Source organism: Odocoileus virginianus, chromosome 7, assembly GCF_023699985.2.
Source record: "Odocoileus virginianus isolate 20LAN1187 ecotype Illinois chromosome 7, Ovbor_1.2, whole genome shotgun sequence".
NCBI lineage: Eukaryota > Metazoa > Chordata > Mammalia > Artiodactyla > Cervidae > Odocoileus > Odocoileus virginianus.
In genome coordinates this window covers 3,825,119-3,847,547 of record NC_069680.1, presented here as the reverse complement: position 1 = coordinate 3,847,547, position 22,429 = coordinate 3,825,119, and the positions used below count along the sequence as shown (strand labels likewise).

General features: G+C 45.0%; 1 protein-coding gene across 5 annotated transcripts; it reads left to right on the top strand.

Annotated features, from left to right (window-relative positions):
• Window positions 1–344: 344 nt before the first annotated feature.
• SLC25A28 (solute carrier family 25 member 28) lies at window positions 345–10,257 on the top strand. 5 transcript variants are annotated; one of them, XM_070470013.1, is made up of 5 exons: window positions 561–650; window positions 6,618–6,749; window positions 6,872–7,100; window positions 8,188–8,244; window positions 9,413–10,257. In XM_070470013.1, the coding sequence occupies exons 2-5, from the start codon at window positions 6,717–6,719 to the stop codon at window positions 9,928–9,930; spliced, it is 837 nt and encodes a 278-aa protein (XP_070326114.1). In that variant the 5' UTR covers window positions 561–650; window positions 6,618–6,716; the 3' UTR covers window positions 9,931–10,257. The 5 variants fall into 5 exon arrangements, with proteins under 5 accessions (XP_020752975.2, XP_070326114.1, XP_020752976.1 ...); XM_020897316.2 differs by lacking the exon at window positions 6,618–6,749 and having other exon boundaries at window positions 345–650; XM_020897317.2 differs by lacking the exons at window positions 561–650; window positions 6,618–6,749 and adding an exon at window positions 657–961.
• The last annotated feature ends 12,172 nt before the right edge of the window (window positions 10,258–22,429 follow it).

Below are 22,429 nucleotides of genomic sequence, written 5' to 3'. Positions count from 1 at the left end.
CCCTCCAGAAAAGTCGGAGGGCGGGTTGATCTTACCTGTTGGCCAATCAAATGGCCAATAAACAAGAAGCTTCCAAGATCAAAGGGGAAGGGGTGGGATCTAAGCGGTAGCAACGCCGCGGGGCGAAGGAATGACAGGCAATTTCACTAATACCACAGACATATTTTTTAACGTAAGCAAAAGGGCGGAGCTAACTTGGCGGCTGCACCAATGGCTGACTGAGGGGCGTGTCCTCGGGGCCAAGCGGGAGCCGGAGGCCCCGGGCTCTCTGGGCCGCGCCTGAGGCAGACGCGACGGGGCTGGGGGGCGGCGGCAGTGGCGGCGGTGGCGAGGGTGGGCGCCGCAGCTGGCCCGGGTGGATGGAGTTGGAGGGGCGGGGTGCTGGCGGTGTGGCGGGGGGGCCGGCGGCTGGGCCGGGGCGGAGCCCCGGGGAGTCGGCGCTGCTGGACGGGTGGCTGCAGCGGGGCGTGGGCCGGGGGGCCAGCGGCGGGGAGGCCGGGGCCTGCAGGCCCCCGGTTCGACAGGATCCGGACTCCGGCCCGGACTACGAGGCGCTGCCGGCTGGAGCCACTGTCACCACGCACATGGTGGCGGGCGCCGTGGCAGGGATCCTGGAGCACTGCGTGATGTACCCCGTCGACTGCGTCAAGGTGAGACCTGGACCTGCTCCGAACCCGACCTGGGGCTGACCCGACCCCCTGGGTCATGCCTGGAGCCAGGATCCCAGCCGAGAGGCAGAGCCGACAGGGCTTCTTTTCTGGCTCCTACCATCACCACACGATTCGACCGATACTCCATGCAAGCAAGGTCCCAGCCGGGAATTGATCCCAGTCAGGAACCGGGACCCATTTCTAACCGTCAGTGAGATCTGAATCGGGACTCTGGGAAGAAAATCTGTCAGCCAAAACCCTGGATCCCAGCTGGGACTAAACAGGAATAGGGTGGGATGGGAAAGGAACAGGTAAGTGCTACTAACTTCATTAAGGTAACGCTTATTGAAGACCCTGAATAGGACCTTAAAAGTTAGAGATGTTCTGATTGCTTTTACAAACACATCTTGTGTGTTTACAAGTGACAGGGCAGGAACCAGAGTCTGGGATCTCTCAGTTAGATGAAAGACTTACTTATTAAATCTTAATCGATGAGTGAGTGGAAATCATTGTGCAGTCAGAATTCAGAGTTCCTGACTGGAAATAATACGGGAAAGACCATGTTCAGGGAAAAGTTTCGGTTTCTCTGTGCAGCAGGCCTGATACCCCACCTATTTCCTGAACATGAAAATTTAGCTGGGATTGGGGTTGTGTATGTGCAGGGAGCACGTCACCCCTCCAAGGAGGGATGGACCTCATAGTGTATATCTTTAGCCACTTGAAGTTGACAAAAAGGGAAAAGTTGCCTATAAGGGAGGCATTGGAAATAGATGTATTGGAAAATAGAAGTTAGTGTGAAGAAAGTAGATGTTAGTGTGAAGAAAATGAAATGGGACCAACATGAGGGCATGATTCCTGGGAAAGTAAAAATAATTTCATCCACACCAGGCAGGCTGTTGAGTGGGTACAAGACTAGGTGGTGACTCGGTGTTTCTGAAGAAAGCTGGGTAACGAGGGGGAATGCATTGTTCTTTACAGTTCTTATTTTTGTGCATTAGCAAAGGAGCCACCACCAAATAAGTTGAGTGAGAAGTAAACTCAAGGGGACTATTGAAATAAATATACTGACAGAGACTAGTTCTTCCTTTACATGTTAAGGGTAAGAGTCGAAAAATAGTCTCACAGCTCTTGGATGTATGTCTTCTTAAACTAGGGAAAAGTTACATGTTCAGGAGGAGAGTATTAACTTGGGAGATGCAAAATCTGTCTCTTCTGCTTCTCCCTGGTTCCAGTACCGTTTCATGTTTTCACTCGTAAGGTGGATGAGGAAGTGGAGAATATGCTTGTTAAGCTTTGTAAATGACACTGAGCTGGTAGGAGTATTCTAGCACACTGCAAGGTAACTCCTACCAAAGGCCATACATTGAAACTGGTAAATGCACTTGACTAAAATGGATATTAGAATTTTAAATACCCATGTCAATTGTGAGGAATAGAAAAAATAGTAAAATCCATGAAAGAGGAGTAAGAGGATGGCTAGTGCTCTAACAATATTGAAATGTCAAACAGATAAGTACAAGTAAAAAAGATTGAGATATTTATATAGAGTCTAGATTGAATGACTATGAGTTGTTAATGCTATGTATCCAAAAGTTAACATCTAACTGCAGAGTAACCTCACTTATTTGAACTGTGAGTAGAGTTTAAAGAGTAGATAGTCCAGGGTGCTATCTTTCAGGATGGGTATCAAATGAAAACTGGATCAAGGAGAGTAATGGCTTGAAAAATACAATATAATAATGTGACTGACTTAGAAATATTACCACTGCTATTCAATTTAAGTGTTGCCCCACTACATTGGGCAACTATCTCCTTACTCCATATATTTACATAAATACTGGTTTTGTTGTAAACAATCTGTAACTTCCTCTGTTAGAAATTCTTCTAGAAGAGGGGTCCCTAACTTCCAGGCCATGGACTGGTGCTGATCCTGTCAGATCAGCGGCGGCATTAGATTAGAAGTAAAGTGCACAATAAATGGAATGTGCTCATATCATCCCAAAACACCCTTCCTTTCTGCCGTCTGTGAAAAAAACTGCCTTCCACGAAACTGGTCCCTGGTGCCAAAAAGGTTGGGGACTGCTGCTCTAGAATACTTGGCTGCATATCCTTAAATGGGGCAAGTCTTTGTCCTCTGACAAGATGGAGTTGATGTTTTAGTCATTGAAGCCATTCAGAATCAAATGTGGTAGTTCAGGTGGGAGATCAAAATGGGTAATGCTGATGGGGGTCAAAGATAAGGTAGGACGGGAAAGCAAGGAGACTGATTTCCTCCTGAGCTGATAAACCCACTGAGGGAACACTTTAGAAAGAGAAGTTCCAGAAATGTTTTGCATAAATGCAGCAGCATTGCTGAAATAAGTCACTTGTAGCCTTCCAAGTTAACTGTTTTGAAGAACAGTTCTTATTCATTTACATAATGTTGGATTTTTTCTTTAATTAGTAATACAACATTACAGTCATGCCTCAAAGCTCTCTATTAAATAATTATTTCATCTGGAGGAAAAAAAAATGCTCAGGAGTTTTCAAAAATACAAAAGCATATTTTAGAAGAATCATCTTCATTTGCCATAGATGCTGGGATTTAAATGACTATAGGGAAAAACTAGGTGAGACCATTAGGACTCAGGGTCAGTTAATACTGATTACAGCAGTAGATACTGTTGTGCAGACTTGAAAGTAAAATTCAAATCTCTTCCTTCAGAAGGGGCTTCCCAGTTTACTTGTCCCTAGGCAGCCCTTCTTCCTCTTTTACCATAAATAGGTGGCAGAGAGGAAGAGCAGCCCAAAGTACCCTAAGACTAGAGGCAGGTATCTGTGTTAGAGCCTAAAGGGCAACCACAGTGTTTGCCAGTGAAAGCTGACAGTGCCTCTGGCATGCAGGACTGTGCATCCCCAGGCCACTTATCAGGGTCAGGTCGACTTAAATATCCTTGGGAGGGACCATGGGAAGTCAGCATAGCCTGGCTAGGCTACAGTTATTCAACCAGCTATTTCCATGGTCATAATAGGGAGATTTGGGAGTGCAAGTGAATTCCAGTTTTCCTCTTCTGTGCTTCAGAGGCAAGCACCAGACTTTATCTAAAAGGATAGGTTCTGCAACCTAAAGCAGTCAGAACTCCTCCCAATATCTTGTTAAGCACCTGTCACCAAGGTGCTGCTTTTTGGCTTTGCAGTGGTGAAGCAAATAAATCTATAAGTTAAGGAGAAAAAAACAAAGGGAAATAGATCTTTTTCAAACTAATGGAAGATTAGGAGATGAAAACATTGGCTTCTTTGATTTTCTTGTGTCTAATAATAAGTATTCAGTAAATGTCAATTGCTCATGTTTGTCATGCCCTGTCTGATGTGCCTTACAGTTATTGATTTAATCCTTGGAACAGCTTCATGAAGTAAACACCATTTTCATTATTTTATAGATGAAGAAAAGGAGGCAAGTTAAGTAACTTGCCCACGGTCACACAGTTAGTGGCAGAGCCATGATTTAAGCCGAGTCTGACTCCCCAGCCTTCCATACAGCCTCCCAGAAGCAGATTTCCAGAACCAAGCAAGGCACAGAATTTCACAATAGTGCTGCTTCCTGCAGATGAACAGCTGGACAAATCGATCATTTCAGCCACAGAGGAACTTTAGATTGAAAACAAAAAATAAAAAATCAAGCCTGATCTATATGGTTAAAATCTATATAGTGGTTAAAGAGCAGTTAGCTGCCCGTCCATATCTTCAAAAAGTGGTAACATGAGACAATGCTGCCATGATGTGTAAACTCTAAGATATGAACTAATATTTCTGAGAATCATATTTGAACACAATAAAAAGCCTTGTATTTCTGACACCTCATAAATTAGCAATGGCTTTTACATGCTTTAACTCTGAATCCCCCCAGTAGCCCTGTGCCCTAGCCATCCTTGGTCTCATGTTACAGATGACGGCCTGAAGCTCAGAGGTTAAGTGACATACCCGAGGCTACACAGCCAGCAAAGCTGGGGCTCCTACTCAGGCTTTCATGCCAAAATGTGGCTTGTTTTACCACACTGCTTCCTTCCCTATTAGTCTGACTTTTCTTCAAAGCCAGGCAGTGTTTTTTTATATTGAAGACTATTTGTTAATTCTTACTTAGAGATTTCATCTTTCTCTGAAAGATTTATTGACTCACAAATTTGGGAAGCCATATTTATTTTTATATTTGGTGTGGCTTAGGCCTGGGTCCTCTCCATGAGGGTGTATCTTCATTGAGTTAGAATTGTGAATTAGATTTAGACATGTGTGTAAAATGTTCAGTGTAACTTGCCACCATCCAGGTTTCTCTTGTGGGTAAACGGTTCCAGGCCTCTGAGGCCAGACCTTCAAGTCTGGTTACCCAAATATGACACTGACTCCAGTAGAACACTGTGATTTCTAAACATTCCCTCAATACAAGATTAGTTGTTTAACAAACCTGTGGAAACACACAGTTGTTAAGCTACCAGTTTATCTATTAGTGTCCCTACGCAGCAAAGGCCTGTAGTCTTGAATAACTCCTCTGATGAATTTTATCCTCCCAGGTGATGTGAAAGATCAGTAAACACATTCTTTATTGGAAATTGATGTTTTTTGGTTATTTTGTTTTGTGTTTTTTTATTGAGAAGTAAAAAAGAATGTATCACATTGTGATAAGATCCTGTGTATTTCTGACTGAACTTCAAATAATTAATCTTTTATCCAGTTCTTTGTTGGTAGCTGGAAGGAGAAAATAACTCTAGAAGATTGTGGATTGCTTGCAGCTAACTAGGATTTGTTAATCTGGTTAGATTGTTTTCTCCCTTGCTTTTGAGAAGAGACATTACTCTTGGATTAGATGGACAATAGGAAGGTTCCAGCTGTTCAATCCAGATTGAATCAGTGACAGGAATGAAGTAGGAATTTAAACTGTACTTGGGCATTAGTTGCCCCTATTGGTTCACTAAAAGTCTTTTTGAACTGGTGTAAACAAAACTAAGGTTCTTCATTCTTCCATTACAAACAAATCTCAAGTGCCTACTGTATTGCAGGCACTGGACATTAATTTATACTGATAGCCTCCAAGCCACCTTAGCCTTGAAATGGGTCAGTAGACAAGAGATCTGCCCTGTAGACTCATCTTTCAGAGAAAGTTGGTGATTTGTGAACTATAAGATTAATTTCCCAAGTTTCAATAAAACTTTGTCCAAGATTGTCAGAATATCTACCATATACATTCATTCCAGTCATTGAATCCTCTGGAGATTCCAAGGGTTATGTTTCACTGAGACTAATTTTTATTCATTGATGCCAGTTTTGGGATTTAGCCAGTTTAGATTAGAAATCTGGAATCTCCCTCAGTTTTAGAAACTAGATTGGTTTCCACCTTCATAGTTTGAGGGTAAACTTTCTTTCCCAGGAAACTAGAGCAACATCTATTAGGAATGTTATTTCTGCCAAAACTGTAATGTGCAGGCCCAGCTGCCAATGCCAAATATTCTGAAGAAGTCAGATTATCATCAAGCTTATGTCAGAGGTTGAGTCCTCATCTCATTAGTATGTGATCAGGAAGCAGGCCCAGGATCAGTCTTCAGTAGCAATAAAGTATATTGTAGACAGTAAATAGCTAACTTTAGAATCCACTTGTAAAGAGCTCTCAGCCTGAGTTTATTAAGATACAAAAGCAACTTTTCCTGAAACACAGGCTTAATATTTGTTGCTGAGGCTCTGAATCACTTTGAAGTTCAAGAACACTTGCCAAAGAGTAATTTTTTGAGGGAAAATAATGGTGTTCTACTCATAGAGTCATGTGTTATTGTTTAGTCATTAAATTGTGTTCAACTCTTTTGAGACCCTGTGGACTGTTGCCTGGAAGGTTCCTTCTGTCCATGGGATTTCCCAGGCAAGAATACTGGAGTGGGTTGCCATTTCCTTCTCCAGGGGATCTTTCCAACCTAAGGATTGAACCCACCTCTCCTGCATTGGCAGATGGGTTCTTTACTGCTGAGCCACCAAGGAAGCCTGTAGAGTCATAGATGACCAGAAAAAGAAAAAAAAAAAAAAATCCAAGGCTTGGAAAGATTGGATATGGATTTGGAAGGCAGTAAAACTGGATGCCAGGTATCACTTCTACATATTGACGCAATTTCACATAGAAGTCTGCCCGGAGCTCAGGCCTGAGTGCTGAGACTGGGTGAGCCCTCAGATCCCTGACACTGCACTTCTCCATTCTGTACTTTCAGACCCGGATGCAGAGCCTACAGCCAGATCCAGCCGCCCGCTATCGCAATGTGTTGGAGGCCCTCTGGAGGATTATAAGAACGGAGGGCCTGTGGAGGCCCATGCGAGGCCTGAACGTCACAGCAACAGGCGCAGGGCCTGCGCACGCCCTCTATTTTGCCTGCTATGAAAAGTTAAAAAAGACATTGAGTGATGTAATCCACCCTGGGGGCAATAGCCATATTGCCAATGGTATTGAGCCTTCCTGTGCTGGTTCTCCCACTTTCTCAACTCTTTGGGCTTTGCAGCTGTCAGTGCTCTCGAGTCTCAGCATGGTCTGAAGCTGCAGCTTTGGGCTGGGGTAGGCCAGATTATAGAGAAGGGACTTCCAAACCTGATGTTCTAAGACAGTGAGCTGCTTCCACCCCGCGCCTTCTTCCGGGCACCTCAACAAATGGTTACAGTATCCTTCCTTATGTACTTGCTTGACTCTTTGGTCTTCTCCCTGGCATCAACTTCTAATGCCCTGACAATGTAGACACACACTCTGAGCTGCCCACTCGGTGTATTTCTTGGTAGTCAGGTGTTAATCCTGCTCCTCAGGGTAGGATTGGAAGTGACCCAGTTACCCACGCAAGACATTAATGGAGCCTCAATTCTTTGCCTCACATTTTCAGGATCCCAATTGCCCAGAGGCAGTTTGTGTAACAGAGGACAAGACAAGAGCTTAACAAGTGAATGGGGGTGGGGCCTGGGTCTTTTGTCCAAAGAAACCAAAGGATGAAGGTTATATGGGAGTGAGGGAAGGGATAGCAGCCTGGAGAAAACCAAAGTGAAAGGGGAGAGGAGAGGGTGAGGGTTAGGGTAGTTCGGACCCTGAGAGAAAAGTCTAGATGGATAGCTGTTAGGATCTGGAGACAGGCTGGGCAGCATGGGGCAGCAGGACAGGTAGATGGGGTTCTGTGGTGGAGACCTAGTCGCCTGCCCCTCGTGTGCTGATGTGCTGGCATCCCCTGGTCACAGTGGATCAGCTTCCTATCTGGGGCATGAGCTGCATCGGTCCTCAGAGCCATCTTTGTTGATGAAATCCGGGCTGTTCTCTCAGACTCTTCCTGGCCTTTGTATGGTAGACTGATGGCCATAGTAAGTTAGAGGGAACAAATAGCCTCATTTCTCTCAAGAGGCATTTAGAAGCAGTGGGTTCCCGTCTTTTAAACTGGCTGCTAGTATCCCCTCTCCCTGGTGTGGTTATCACAGCCACTCCCCTTCACTCTGGGGTCTCCCTGAGTCATTCACCCCCTCCTGGCCTTACATGTGGCAGTTGTTTTTTCCTTTGCAGGTGCGGCTGGGTGTGTGGCAACATTACTTCATGATGCTGCCATGAATCCAGTGGAAGGTAATGATTCCTCACCCTTTCCCTCTGTGAGCAGCTTCATCTACATCTCCAGGCTTTTCCTTTGTTTGGGGTTTGCAGAAGAAAGCCAGGGAGCACAGCATCAGTTTTGGTGGGAAAGCCTGCTGTATTACATTGTCTTACCAGTAGAGGGCGCCCCCTCCACGCTCTCAGTGCTTAGGAAGATTCCCTTAGGCGGGAAGCATATTCATTGAGATTTAATTCATCTGGGGGTTCCCTAGAAAAACATATGAGACTGTCTGTGGCCTGTTCCTGGGTCTTCCTGAAAGTCCACTTTGTAGTGGATTTGATCTAAAAAATTTATCAGATTATTTCACTTCTCTTCAAAGAGATGAAAATGGATTTTGACGTTTGAAACTACTGCCTTTCTTGTTGGAATAAATAATGATTGAGATAGAAATGAAAGAGTGACATTAGCAGAGCTTAGTCCCTGCATGCTGCTTGGATCTTGGCTTTTCAGTTGGAGAATGAGGTCCCCAAACAAATATGTAAGGACAGCACAGTTTCCATGTTCCTTAAAGTTCCAGTTCTTTACCTGTCTGGGCAAGACCACGGCAAGGAAGGGGTCAAAGCTAAGCTGAAGATCTCGAACTCACTCCATGAGTCTGCTTGAGGGGGTGGGAGGTGTTTGGAAACTAAAGGCACACTCTTCTTGGCTAAGACTTCTGTTTTTGGTAGCCCTTCTCCAGCTCTTCCTCCTGTGGAAGGATGGTGTCCTCATATTGTAAGAGGTCCGCATTCTGTGTACCTGAGGATTGGGATTGTTGGGCTGCATGTTTGTCATTATGTTCACTGCCACTGAATCTTTTCTTGTCCTGGCACTTCATGAAAGACTAAGATGGTAGTAATAATAGGTACTTATTCCAAGGAAACCCTATGGAGTCTCTCAACGGTAGATATATATTAATTGGTTGGTCTTAAATCCTACTGGAAGTGGTTCCATTATTTTTTAGCCCTTTATCAACCCTCTCCTATCCCCTCCTCTCAAAAAGGGGAAGCTTCCACTTAGCAGGCCAACTGACAACTCACTCATACTTTTTTCTCTCTCCAATCCATTGGCTGATCCACTGACTTGGGACTCTGCTCCTGGACATTCCTGCTCACCGGCTGAATGCTGTCGATATTGCCTTCTCACTAATGGCACCGCCAGTGGTCAAGCAGAGGATGCAGATGTACAACTCACCGTACCACCGGGTGACAGACTGTGTACGGGCAGTGTGGCAAAACGAAGGGGCCGGGGCCTTCTACCGCAGCTACACCACCCAGCTCACCATGAACGTTCCCTTCCAAGCCATTCACTTCATGACCTACGAATTCCTGCAGGAGCACTTTAACCCCCAGAGACGGTACAACCCCAGCTCCCACGTCCTCTCCGGAGCCTGTGCAGGAGCTGTAGCTGCCGCTGCCACAACCCCACTGGACGTTTGCAAAACACTGCTCAACACCCAGGAATCCCTGGCTTTGAACTCAAACCTTACAGGACATATCACAGGCATGGCTAGTGCCTTCAGGACGGTGTATCAAGTAGGCGGGGTGACCGCCTACTTCCGAGGGGTGCAGGCTAGAGTCATTTACCAGATCCCCTCCACAGCCATCGCTTGGTCTGTGTATGAGTTCTTCAAATACCTGATCACTAAAAGGCAAGAGGAGTGGAGGGCAGGCAAGTGAAGTAGCACCAAATGGAACCAGGGTTCAGCCAGCACTGATGCCCTGCCCACGCCGGCCGTGTTTTCCGTCTTGAGACATGTCCCAGCCTCGAGTGGAGGAAGGAAGGCACAGGGCTTGCTCTCCCCAGGCTCTGGGTGTCTGGCTGACACCAGTTCCTGCCGCCCTCTGTCGCCACCGCCTTTCCTTCCGGGCCCTAAGCAAGTGCAGCGAGTCCCACCACAGCATCTCTGACACTCTCCTTCCTGGGCCTGATGACCTGCTCTAGACTGTTACAGAGGGATAAGCAGCTCATTCCCCTGGTTCCTAATAAAAAGCCTTTAAATTAAATAGTTTCATCGGGTTTGTATTGCCAAAGGGGAAGTGAAATGCTGTCAACCGTTCTTGATTTGAAGTGTAAATCAAGGGGCCTATAGGGAAGGTTTATTGCGTGTATAGTTTTTGTATCTGCTGCTGTTTTCGTGGTGATTTAAGACTCTGGGGTCATACTCCCTCTTGGTTAGTAATAGGCTCCAAGGAATCTCTCTGATGGCAGGAACAATGGGTCTTTGACAGATCCTAACTAAAAAGGTGCTCTTGATCCTCACTGTTGCCTTTTCCCTAGGGCAGTGGCATGGCTCGGGCAGGTAGATCTCTCTCCTCTGATTCTCAGCTCCCCCTGCAGCAGTAAACCTTTCCACTTGACGCTTGGTTTTCTAATGTAGTTGCAAAGCTAAAATTAGTCGGTGAGGCTTCAAGTCCCGAAGATTACATGGTAAATAATAATACTTTTCATTTGATGTTAAGGCTTTTACAAAGTACTCTAACATAGGTGATCTCATTTGGTTCTCCCAAAATCTGAAGTAGGCAGTGCAGGTATCATCTCTGTTTTACAGGTAAGGAAAGCTCAGAGAGGGTGTGACTTGCTCAAGGTCTCACAGTAAGTGCAGAACTGGGACCCCAACTCAGATCATTTATCCCCAGAAGTGAATCTGATTGTGCCCTCCTACAGATAGGGGAAGAGTGGAGGGTATGTCCTACACCTGCCATCTGAGGGAGCTCCCTGCCCAGGACCACTTAGGCTCTGGGAGACTTACAGGGACAGGGTTTTCACTGGTGGGTTTGGTGGGCCAGTTTGTTCCCTGTTTTTTTTTTGTACCTGAGCCAGTTGTTAGCAAGTTGTTCAGTACACAGAGTGGAAATTTAACCCCCTAAAACTTCCATCTGTCATCTTTGCTATGTCATCTGTCATTCATTCATTAACTATTGAGTATCTTGTGTTGGGGACATGATGATAAATAAAACCATCCCCACCCTACCCCCAAAAAAAGATTAAAAAAATTGAAAAATTATCCCAGCCCTCAAGGAGCTTGTCTGGAAAGGAAGATACATGTAAACAGGCAATTACAAGATAAGATGACAAGAAACATGATAAGTAAAACTAGACACTTGTTGAGAGGACAGACTACCCAACCTGGTCTTGAGTGACAGGGTAGGAGGAAGTGACATCTGAAGGAATACCTGGAAGGCAAATGAGCTGGGAAGTTTTATTGTTTGGTCGCTAAGTCGTGTCCAACTTTCTTGCAAACCCGTGGACTGTAGCCCATCAGGCTCCTCTGTCCTTTGGATTTCCAAGCAAGAATACTGGAGTGGGTTGCCATTTTCTCCAGGGGATCTTCCCCACCCAGGGATCGAACCTGCATCTCCTGCTTGGCAGGCAGATGCTTTACCACTGAACCACCAGAGAGGCCCCAGCTGTGAAGAGAGGAGGGGAAATGTTCTCAGCGAAGACTTGGAGCATCTGGGGTTCAGTTTGCAAGGGGTTCCATGGTGGCTGACAGCCTGGGCAAGGCATGCAGCTGGAGAGCCAAGCAGGGGCTGGGTCTTAGAAGCAACACTAAGGAGTTTAGGGTTTATCCTGCAGGCAGTGCAGAAGAATTACAGGGTTTTAAGCAGAGGTATGGTGTGATGAGATCTGCAACTGATACAGATCACTTAGGCTCTCTAAGGAAGGATTAGAGCAGCAAGACTGGACAGGCAGGCAGACTTGGGAGAAGGCTGCCAAAGTCATCCCGGCAAGGCTGCACAGAAGTCTGTGCAGGCCTGTGGTGAGGGAGAGGGAGGAAAGTGGCAGACGAGCAGGGTTAGGGCTGCAGATCAGCGGGATTTGGTTACAGAGTAAATCTTGTTCTCCTTCCACCTGACAACCCTTCAAGTATCCTGTCTGAATGCACTTGAAACAGACTGTCAAGGAAACAGCAGGGTCTCCTGTTCTGAGCCTTAAGTAAGCTCTGCCAACCCTCTGATTTAGTGATGGGAGAGAGATGTTAACAGTGCCACACAGTGATCGCTAAAGTCTGAATGGCCTGTGTAGTAAAAAGCACGATGAAGTCATTGCAGAGGTCATTTCAGAGGGTTTGCTTTTCAAGTGCAAGAGAACAGCTAGCTGCCTCCCAGCACTAACTAAGCCCAAGAACAAAGGGATGCCTCCCAAACCGGGGTCCTGTTGTCAGCTTTCTAGAGCTACTGCCTGGCATGGTACCCAGACCACAGCGGACACGGGGCAATAATATCTGCTCTTCAAGAAAAGGACATGGGATAATTTCAGAAAGAATGTAAGTCACTAAAGACCTCCTCAATTCTAAAGCTGCTCACAAATAATGAGAAAAGATTGCAAAGTGACCTTTCAGTCTTCAATGGTGTTCCAGCTACTGCAGGACAGTTGGTTTGGAGTTTGGACCTGGCCTTAGGTTCCCAGGTCTCTGGATCCGATCACTAGAGGAGACAGAGGCAGAACAGGGTGATGGGGTGAGAGTCTAGATGCCAGTGACTGGGTACCTGGGTCCGAAACCAAGCCTCACTTTCACAGTGCTCACCACACCCATGGAAACTGTGGATTTTGAGGTTAGCCCCCACCCAGAGTCTGCCTGGAAAGTCAGGTAGGTTATTTGGCACTGTGAGGACCCAGCACCAAGCCACCATCAAAGGCTCAATTCCTGCACAGTGCTAACTGATGGGGAAAATGAGAAAATAAGTCACAATTTGGCCAGAGAAAAATTTCTTAATCTGACAAGCAAAACCAGTGTGAATGAAACAATCTTATATTAACACAAAGCAGTGTATAGTCATGTACTAGACTACATGAAACCAACAATGAGATCAAGAGACAGAAAAGATTAAGTCAGAGTTAATGAAGAAATGGCTCTGATGAACAGTAAAATGAAAAAAAAAAAAAAACTTGTAAAAGCCAAAAAAAGTGCTAATTTTATAAACTTTAGAAAACATAGAAAGAAAATACCTCCAATCCTATTACCCAGAGAATATGACAACATTTTGATGTGCACATCGTCTAGTATTTTTTCTATGTGTATTTTTTGTTAATTTTCAAAAATCAGACCACATTGTCAACAGCTTATTTCACATAACCGTATATGGTGCCCATCCTTCCATCTTATTAAATTTTCTTCCATTGCCTCAATGTAAATGGCCACATAATATTCTATTGTTCAAACGTACAATAGCTTATTTGGTCAGTCTCTTGGTGCACCTTTATAGTAATTTATTCTCAAGAGCATTGTTGTGGGAGGTCAAAACTGAACAACAAAAAGGAGAGCAGGGCAGCTGTGGAGAGAAGGTGCAGGGTGGGGAGACAGTTTGGTGTGGCCTCCCAGCAGAAGCTGAAGAGATCCTAAAGGGAGACCAGGTGTAGGGTGGTGGTTGGAAGGGGTGAGGCTGAACAGCGAGAAGGTCAGAGGTAATGGGGTTCTTAGAAGTCATCCCTCCTGGAGCCCTGTCCCACTCTACAGCATCCCTGGCAGACCCACTCCAGGGTTTGGGCGCTCACTTCTACCCGAGGCCCAGCATGTTCACTCGCTGCGAAGTTCATTGGTTAGAAAGTTCATTCTTTGGTCTTCTGCTTCTTCCATTTTAGAATCATGTCACTCTCCTGATTTTGAGGCCAAATTCCTCACCATGGCCAATGGGGCTTTACATAATGTGGCCTCTGCCTGTCTCTCCAATCCAAACCTACAACTTGAACACAAGACATTCAAAACAAACACATATTTTCCTGATAATCTAAAATATCCCTTCTGTTGTCTTCAGTCATGGATTTAGGAGACAAACAATATTCTGTCTAAAACTATCAGAAATCTCACATAATTGCTGTTCAGCTTGGATGTGCAGTACCTATTACCTCCTGCTACCTTACATTGGTGAGCAGAGAACAATTCTATGAGTGTCACACACAGTATTCCTGCATCGTCAGGGCTCCATAAGTGCAAGCTTTCCACCACGACCACCCCTGCCGTCCACACTCACACACGGAAAAGGAAGAACAATTCTTTCTATTGAGGCACTTAGGTCTCCCTGTAATTTCTGCCTGTGATCTCCCTCTGCTGCTGGAGCAGCACAGAATCAGACTAATCCTTTTTCTCTCTGACAGCCCCTCAAAAATATTAAGACAGCTGTCATGTCACCCAAGGAGGGTCAGATTCTGGAGAGCCTGAAAGTGAGGCGAAGGAGTCTAGACTTGACTTGGCAGCTAATGACGAGTTCTCGTGATTCTTAAGCAGGGAGGGACAGGACTAAAGCAATGTCAGGATGATTCAAGTAACAGTCCAGATAGGGGATGACCTGGAGTGGGGGGTGGGTGGCACTAGAGAGACAGGAACTTCAGGTGAGGGCCTGTCATCACTATATAGAAAAGGGGGACCCTCAGAAATATTGTTACTGGAAGATGAAAGGGGCTTGATGATGGTTTAGACAAACATGTGGGAACTCAGGGCTTCCCAGTTCTCAAAGACTGGTAAAGTGGTAAAGACTCCAGCTGCTAATGCAGGAGACACAAGTTTGATCCCTGGGTCAGGAAGATCCCCTGGAGGAGGACATGACATCAGAGGACATTCCCTTAAAGGAAGGACTGAGTCTGAAGGAAGAAGAGAGAAGAGACAAGAGTTTTCCACCCAGCAGTGCTGGCTCAAGGAATAAGCCGAGGGATGGAAAAGATGTGGCTGGTCCTGAGGGCAGAGAAGGGAGGTTGCTTCAAAGACCAAATTGGAGGGTGCTGAGGTCATATGCCCATAAAAGGCATTTTGCTTCAAGAGGGACTATGTGATGAAAATGATGTTCGATGGAGAGGCTGTGTGCAGATATGAACTGGGGATCCACCAAATGCAAGAAGGATGGCAGGAGATTTCTGAAATCACCCGGATGGGAGGTATTTGCCTGGGTTCAGGCAGATGGTAGTGGGACCATCTATCTGTTCACCCTACCTCCTAGCAGATTGATAAAATATGAAACTAAGAAGTTACATTTTATATGGCTCTGTGGTCTAAGATCACATTTAGACACATAGAATTCTGCAAACAACCATTGCATTAACTGCTCAGGTGAACCTCACAATCACGTCTGAGGGAAATATAGGAGAAGCTGTGTACCTTCCACCACTTGATACCATGTGTCGTAGACTTGCTCAAATGTGAGTCGTGTAAGAATCCCATGTGTTAGGTATGCAGGAATTATTATCCCCATTTTGCAGGTGAGAAAACAGATGCTGAGAATGGTTAAAGGCATTTGCTCACAGCCACATAGCCAAGGACTGTCAGCCAGCTCTTTGGATCCTGATTTCACAGGTACAGTGTAAAACACCACCTTGGCCTAGATCTGCTGCCCACTTCAGCTAAATACACCAATTACTGGCATTAATTTACTAGTAATTCAGCTAGACTCAGCCGAGTCTGGTCTGCCCGGACGAAGAGCCCAAGGAGCAGAAGTAGAGGGGAGGGTGAGGGGACCAGCCCTCCCATCACTCCCCCCATCTTTTAGAAGACATTGAACACTCTCTGTGTGCCCCACTCCCGACTCAGACAGGGCCTGGCTTTCCAGGAGGTGGACAGCACATTCGATCTGCATTAGGTCAGCTTGTGCAACAAGATGAAGTTTGGACAGAGTGAGAGCAGGGTCTCAAGGTCACTGTTATTTCTTCATGACAGGGTGGAGTATTAGGAAAGCCAATAAAATGCTGGTGCTTGCTTGGAATCAGAGAAAGCAAGGTGGAGATCCCTGGGGAAGCATGGTCCTACCCCTCGTCCAGCAGATACTCCTGCCAGCCCTTCAAAATCCACTCCCACTCCCCAGCCACCTGCAGCCATCAGCCAACTGCAGTCCGTACAAGCAACAAGTTCTCGAGTTTGAGCTGTCTTCCCCTCCTCCCCTCAAATCCTCTCTCTTTCAGGACCATGAGCTGCTTATTTAAATTTTTCTAACCTATCTAATTACATAGGTAATTGTGAACTGAGATGGTTCTTGCTTTGGAATATGTAAATTTAAGGTACATTTTGCATCTGGCTAAATCCTGAAATCTCTGCTTTATCTTCTGCCTGGCTCACCTGATTCTCAGACCACCTTCCACAAACTGCAGTGACAACTATGACCCAGCAGCAGAGATGGGGGTGGGGAGAGCATAAGGCCCACACACGTGTTCACTACAAATTCGCAGTTACCATGGGCACTTGCTATGGGCACCTCTTAAATCATGTGCAGCTGCAGCTGCTGACTTTCAACACCCCCTGAAAGGAGTTCAGGGTGAAGAGCAGAAATGAGGCACTCTGTGCTTTGGAAAAACTGGCAGAACAAGTCTTCGGATAGAATCTTTCAGGAGTCAATTTTATGCACCCAATTCTTGTATCTCCTCACATCTGGAAAAGCACTAAAATCCTTCATGGTGACATCTGTTCCTTGTAACTAGCAATAACCTTCATGAGACTAGTAGAAACCTTTTGCAAAAAAATATGTGCTTGATTACACGTACTTCCCCTTCACCAAAATCACATATATACTGACCTTCCACCCCTACCTCTTTGGAGCAGTTTCTCAGAGCTATCTGAGATGCTGTATCCCAGGCTATAGTCCTCATTTTGCCCCAAATAAAACCTAACTCTCAACTCTCACTTTGTACATTTTTTTTTAAGTCAGGGAGACAGTACACCTGCATTAATTCTGGTCCCATTTAACAAGTCTAACAACCAAGGCAAAGGTCACCTTGAAAGAATCGTCTGGTTTCTAAGATGCTAATGTGCCATTCCCTTTACCTCCAGCACTTACTCTTGAATCATTCCCACCTAAACCAGAGCATGCCCTAAAGTGGTCGACTATTACAAGGGATGAGGGTTACTGGTACACCTACCAGAGTCCACCTTGAAGAGTCAGAACCACATCCTCTCTGAAGGGATCGGGTCTTTTTTTTTCCAAATGAGCTCTTGAAACAATTGCAGCTGGCTTGTTACATATGGGATTCCCTGCTGACTCAGATGGTAAAGCGTCTGCCCACAATACGGGAGACCTGGGTTTGACCCCCGGGTCGGGAAGATCCCCTGGAGAAGGAAATGGCAACCCACCCCGGTACTCTTGCCTAGAAAATTCCATGGATGGAGGAGCCTGGTGGGCTACAGTCCATGGGGTCGCAAGGAGTCGGACACGACTGAGCAACTTTTCACCTTCACTTGTTACACATGCATGTTCCCAGGGCCCCAGTCAAAGCCTTTGGAGGTATGGCTCAGGAATCTGCATTCAGCATCCACCATCACCCACCACACCCCAAGTGATTATGATATCTCATAAAGTCTGAAAACTGATCCAGTCCAACCTCTCAATTTACAGATGGGAAAACTGAGGCTTATGGTTACAAAGCCATATGACCATAATACAAATTTCTTTCTCAATCTCTCTCTGCTTCTTTCTCCTCTTTTCTCTCCCTCCCTCATTTCCTTCCTTCTTTTCTCTCTTTATTTCAAGACTGTAGACTTTTTCTCTTTTACTACATACAGGTCAGCACAGAGGTTCCAGTTCACTGGGCAGCTTTGCTCCCCACATAGTTACGCGATTCAGATTTCTTGTGCGTTTAAATGTTTTAGGGTTTTTTTCTTTTGAAGTCCTAATTCGTTCTAAAATCAGTAATGAGGAAAGATGGTTTGACACATAGCAACGAACATAATTTTTCATCTGCCCAGGAGGCTTAAGACATGGGCAGAGTGGAAATAAATGGAAAGCAGGCTTATCCATTTGTTCTTTTATTCATCAAACCACCACTGACCATCCAGTGGTGGGACTGGTGCTGGGAGTACAACAGCACCTAAGACAGGGCCCCTGCCTTTGTTCTAAGTCAGTCCACGTCACAGCAAGACTCGAACTGGAAAATGAAACCGGATGACTTAAGAGCAAGCGCTGGCCAAAGGGGCCAGCAGCAGCCCCAAGGGAAAAACAACATGGTCCCAGGCCAGCTTTGTTCTCTCCTGTGACCATCCCCCTTGGCTTCCCTCTTCTTGGAGCAACAGGATCTGTGGTCCAAGACTCACATATAGCCAGACCGGTTATATCCTGGGTTCAAGAACAGAAGTCAGGGTGGGGAATGAAGGGGGTTCTTCCTCCCTCCCACAGCATCAGTGCCCCATGTGCTGGAAACAGGGAAGTCTGTGCAAGGCCTCCCTTGACAGATCAGCAGGCTTAGTGGTCCATGCAGAGCCAATAAACATAGTCTCCTTGGACTTTAATAACATTTTGAATGGGTTCCCACTTAAGTAGTCCTTGAGAAACTTGGAAAATATGGCTCAGTGTGAAAGTTTTATTAAGCAAGATGTTGGGAAATTAGTGGTGTCATTTAGCATCCCCCAGAATCATTTTTGGCATTAATTTGCTTTGCCCTAGGTGGTCTCTGAGCCACCCTTGTCTTACCCCCCTCTGTCTCTCTCCTGATCCCAGTGACCCTTAAAAGGGAGGTGTGCAGCTTTGAACAAGGTTGTAAACTGGGACTTGCATAAAAACAGGGGTCAAGGGAGCTGTAACAGAATGATTTAAGCAAACTAAGGCTATTTTATGTTCCAAGCTAAGTGTTAAAAGCATAAAACCATTCTTAAAGACATGCTGGCTGAGTATATGGAGAATAAAACTTCCTTCTGAAAATAAACTTTGTCTTCCACAATCAGTTCATTATATACCATCACAAAAGTGTGGTCCAGGCAGAGGGGAAGGCATTGCAAATGCAGAGGAAGGAGCAGAAATTGCACACGGGTTGAGAGTGGGGAGGAGCCAGGTTGGCTGCCTGGGGCAGGAGGTGGGTGAGGCTGAGGGAACTGCCCAGGGATCCTGTCCCTCTCTCTGGAGGTCACCTCGTAAATGCACAGCTACCTGCCTGCAAGAGGCAGAAAACAGAAGGGAACAGAGAAAATAACAGCTACTGATAGTTACAGCCACCATGGCTCTGCGCTTCCTAAATGCAGAACACTGTGCTCGGAGACTTCTGTACATTTTCTCACTTGATTTCTCCAATAAATGTGCAAAGAATGCATTATTCCCTCTTTCACACATAATCTAGCCATGGTCTAGCTTAGGGTGGATTTAAACTCAGCACCTGACCCCCACTCTAAAGAGTATAGTATTTTTTAAAAATCACATCATACCGAAGATGAATATAAGTAACTGTGATGACATGATCATTTCTTACTGTTTTCCTGCATTTACCTGCATATGTTTTTTTTGGAAAAATCACATTTTAAAAATACAAGTCATACATATTTAACACATTCTCATAAAAGCCAAAACAATAAGAATCCTCCTGATATTCCTACAATTAAATAGCTGTGAACACAAAAACATACTGGAGAAAAAATTTTTTGAAGAGAAAAACAAAATCTACAGTCCCTCCACTTTCATGAAGCAACTGGGAGTGATGAGAATATTACTTTTCCGTCTGATTTTCTTTCCCCCCTGCATCTGTTTTGTGATATACATTTGCATTTTGTATCCTGCTTTCCTCAAATTATGTCACGGGCATTTTCTGTGTCATCTGCCTGGTCTTCTTGCTAGGTAACATTTAATTGAGAGCCGCAGTTGCTTAAACATCTCCCAATGGCTGAACATTTAGATTGTTTCTAGTTATTTGCTATTATCAAGTGTGCTGTGATTAAGATCTCCAGGCATTTTTCCCCCCCTTTCTCTCATTTGGATTATTTCCCTAGCATTCCCAGAAGTGGAATTATTAGGTCAAAGGGTGTGAACATTCTTAAGGCTCTTGATCCATAGTGCCTAATTGTTTTCCAGAAGGATTGAACCCATTTTTATTACTTGGAAACTGGCTACTTTCTCTATGTGGGAAGTTCTAGGGAAAGACTTTGTTTAAGATTTCTTATTCTGCTTAACTGAAATCACTACACTTTCATTTTGCTGTTTCATACGGCCCCTTTCAAAGTTTGTTGACAGTGTTTGACCAACTGATTACTGGGTGGAAGATTTATAGCAGTCTCCCTGTCTCCAGGCTCTTCCTGCCTTCAATCTGTTTTGCTCACTGCAGCCAGATTAATTCCTCTGGAAACATCACTTGCCTTGAGTCACTGCCTGCTCAATAACTTGTAGTGACTCTGTTTTCTCCAGGATCAAGTCCAAACTCGTCTACTGAGCCTTAAAGACCCTCCTGAGGTCCCACCGCCCTTCCCTATTCAATCGGATCTCCTACCAACTTCAGCAGAAACTTTCAGCCACTCCGCTTCTAATCCTCCAATTATGCTCCATCTGCTTTCCCCTTTTGCTTACGTTTTCTCCCGCCTGGAATGCTTCCCCATCCTTTATACCTAGTTCAAATCCTCTGCTTTCAGGGTGGTTCGGTCTCACCCAGTCAGTTGAGAATTCTCTAAGAAAAGTCATGGAAAGTGGGGAAAGATCTAGAATCAGGAATGCAGAAAGAGGGGGAATCAAGGGAAGGAAGGCAGTGGTGATGGCAGGTATGCCATCGGGGGCCAGGGGGACCCAGGCGCCCTCTCATTAAAGTCATGAATGAATGGGTTGGCAACAGAGATCAGACTGAAGGCAAAATTCTTTGTAGTACTGATGACTGTGAGATCTGTGAGAGAACAGGATTATGGGCTAGGGCTAATAAAATGATGATGACAATCATAATTAGGATTAGCTTCACTTTGAAAAATAATGGTGAAAATGAGAAAATCAATTTATATTTTATGAAAAGAAATGCTCAGGAAGTCCAGTGCTGGAATGGTAGCTTTCTGCTCATCAAGGACTCTTTAGCCATCTGGAGTGCCATCCCTAGGGTATGGCCCTCCTCCTCATGCTCCAATATAGTATTTGGGGCACCAGCCATCACATCCAGAGTCCAGACAATAACAGGCATAAAGATGATGAAGAATGTCTCTGTTTAGGGAGAGTTCCTGGACGTCACAGGCAACGATTTTGCTCAGAACTCATTGGCCTAGTCACATGGCTGCACCTAGCTGTAAGGGAGTCTATATGCCCAGATAAAAATCAGAATTATATTACTAACCAAAGAGAAGAAGAGATGTGGGGGCATGCAGCTAGCAGTCTGTACTACCAGCTATTATGGCACTAGACTAATAAATTTATATCTATGATGTCTTTTAATTTTTATAGCAATTCTATGAGCAAGTACATAGTGGAAAGGAGAGTAAGACCTGGACTGTGTTTGAGTCCAGAGCCTGGGCTCTTTTTTAAAAATGTTTTTAGGCTTTGTGGAAATTTATGTTTCACGATATTAAAAAATCACAAAATAATTGGTAATTTTTTTGACCGTGCAAGGTCTTTGTTACTGTGTGAGGGCTTTCTCTAGTTGTGAGCAGTCTTTGCTGGCAGTGCTTGGGTTTCTCACTGTGGTGACCTCCTTTCTTGCGGAGCATAGGCTCAAGAGCTCCTGGGCTTCAGTAGTTGCAGCAGTAGGCTCAGTAGTTGTGGCTCTCAGGCTTAACTGATCCGAGGCATGTGGAATCTTCCTGAACCAGGGGTCAAAGCTGTGTTCCCTGCATTGGCAGGAGGATTCTTACCCACTGTACCACTAGGAAAGTCTGACAATTTTTTTTTCTTGACCAAACACACACACTTCACATTTCAGAGATTGAGTCTTACAGACTCTGAAGTTGCATCTCATCATACAGAACTGACTGGAGCCCCTCCTTTCATATGAGTTTAGTTACATTTTTATACTGTAGGTCTTATTCGTGAAGAATATATAAGATTTTCTCTGTAGGTTGTAAAAACTCAAGCGGTTCTCAATAAATAATATTGAAGTAAAGTTCTATAGAGAAAAATAGCAATTAATTTTGTAGAACGTTTAAGTTAAACAGTTTTCACAAGTGAGATGTCTACTGAAATAGTTGTGAATGTGAAAGAGGGTAAGAAAGGTGAAATTCTTCCTTGTATTGTATTTCAAATTGTTACTCTGGTTTACCTAGAAAACAAATGAATGGGGAACTGCCTCATAGACAGGGTAGGCAGGTTTGCTAATGCTAATTTTGTGACTGACTGGAATCTGAGTTGCTAGGAAGCATGAACTTTTGGTGGAGTTGGATGGCTTTCATAGCCCTAAATGGAAAGGCAGGGTGAGGGTGAGGCAGGATGGTAGGGGGCAGAGGGCATATTTGATTACAGAAGGAAAGCTGTTTGGAAAAGTATTTCCAGACTGAGAGGGATTGCAGATGGAGAAGGAAGAGAGAGCATAGTGCAGAGG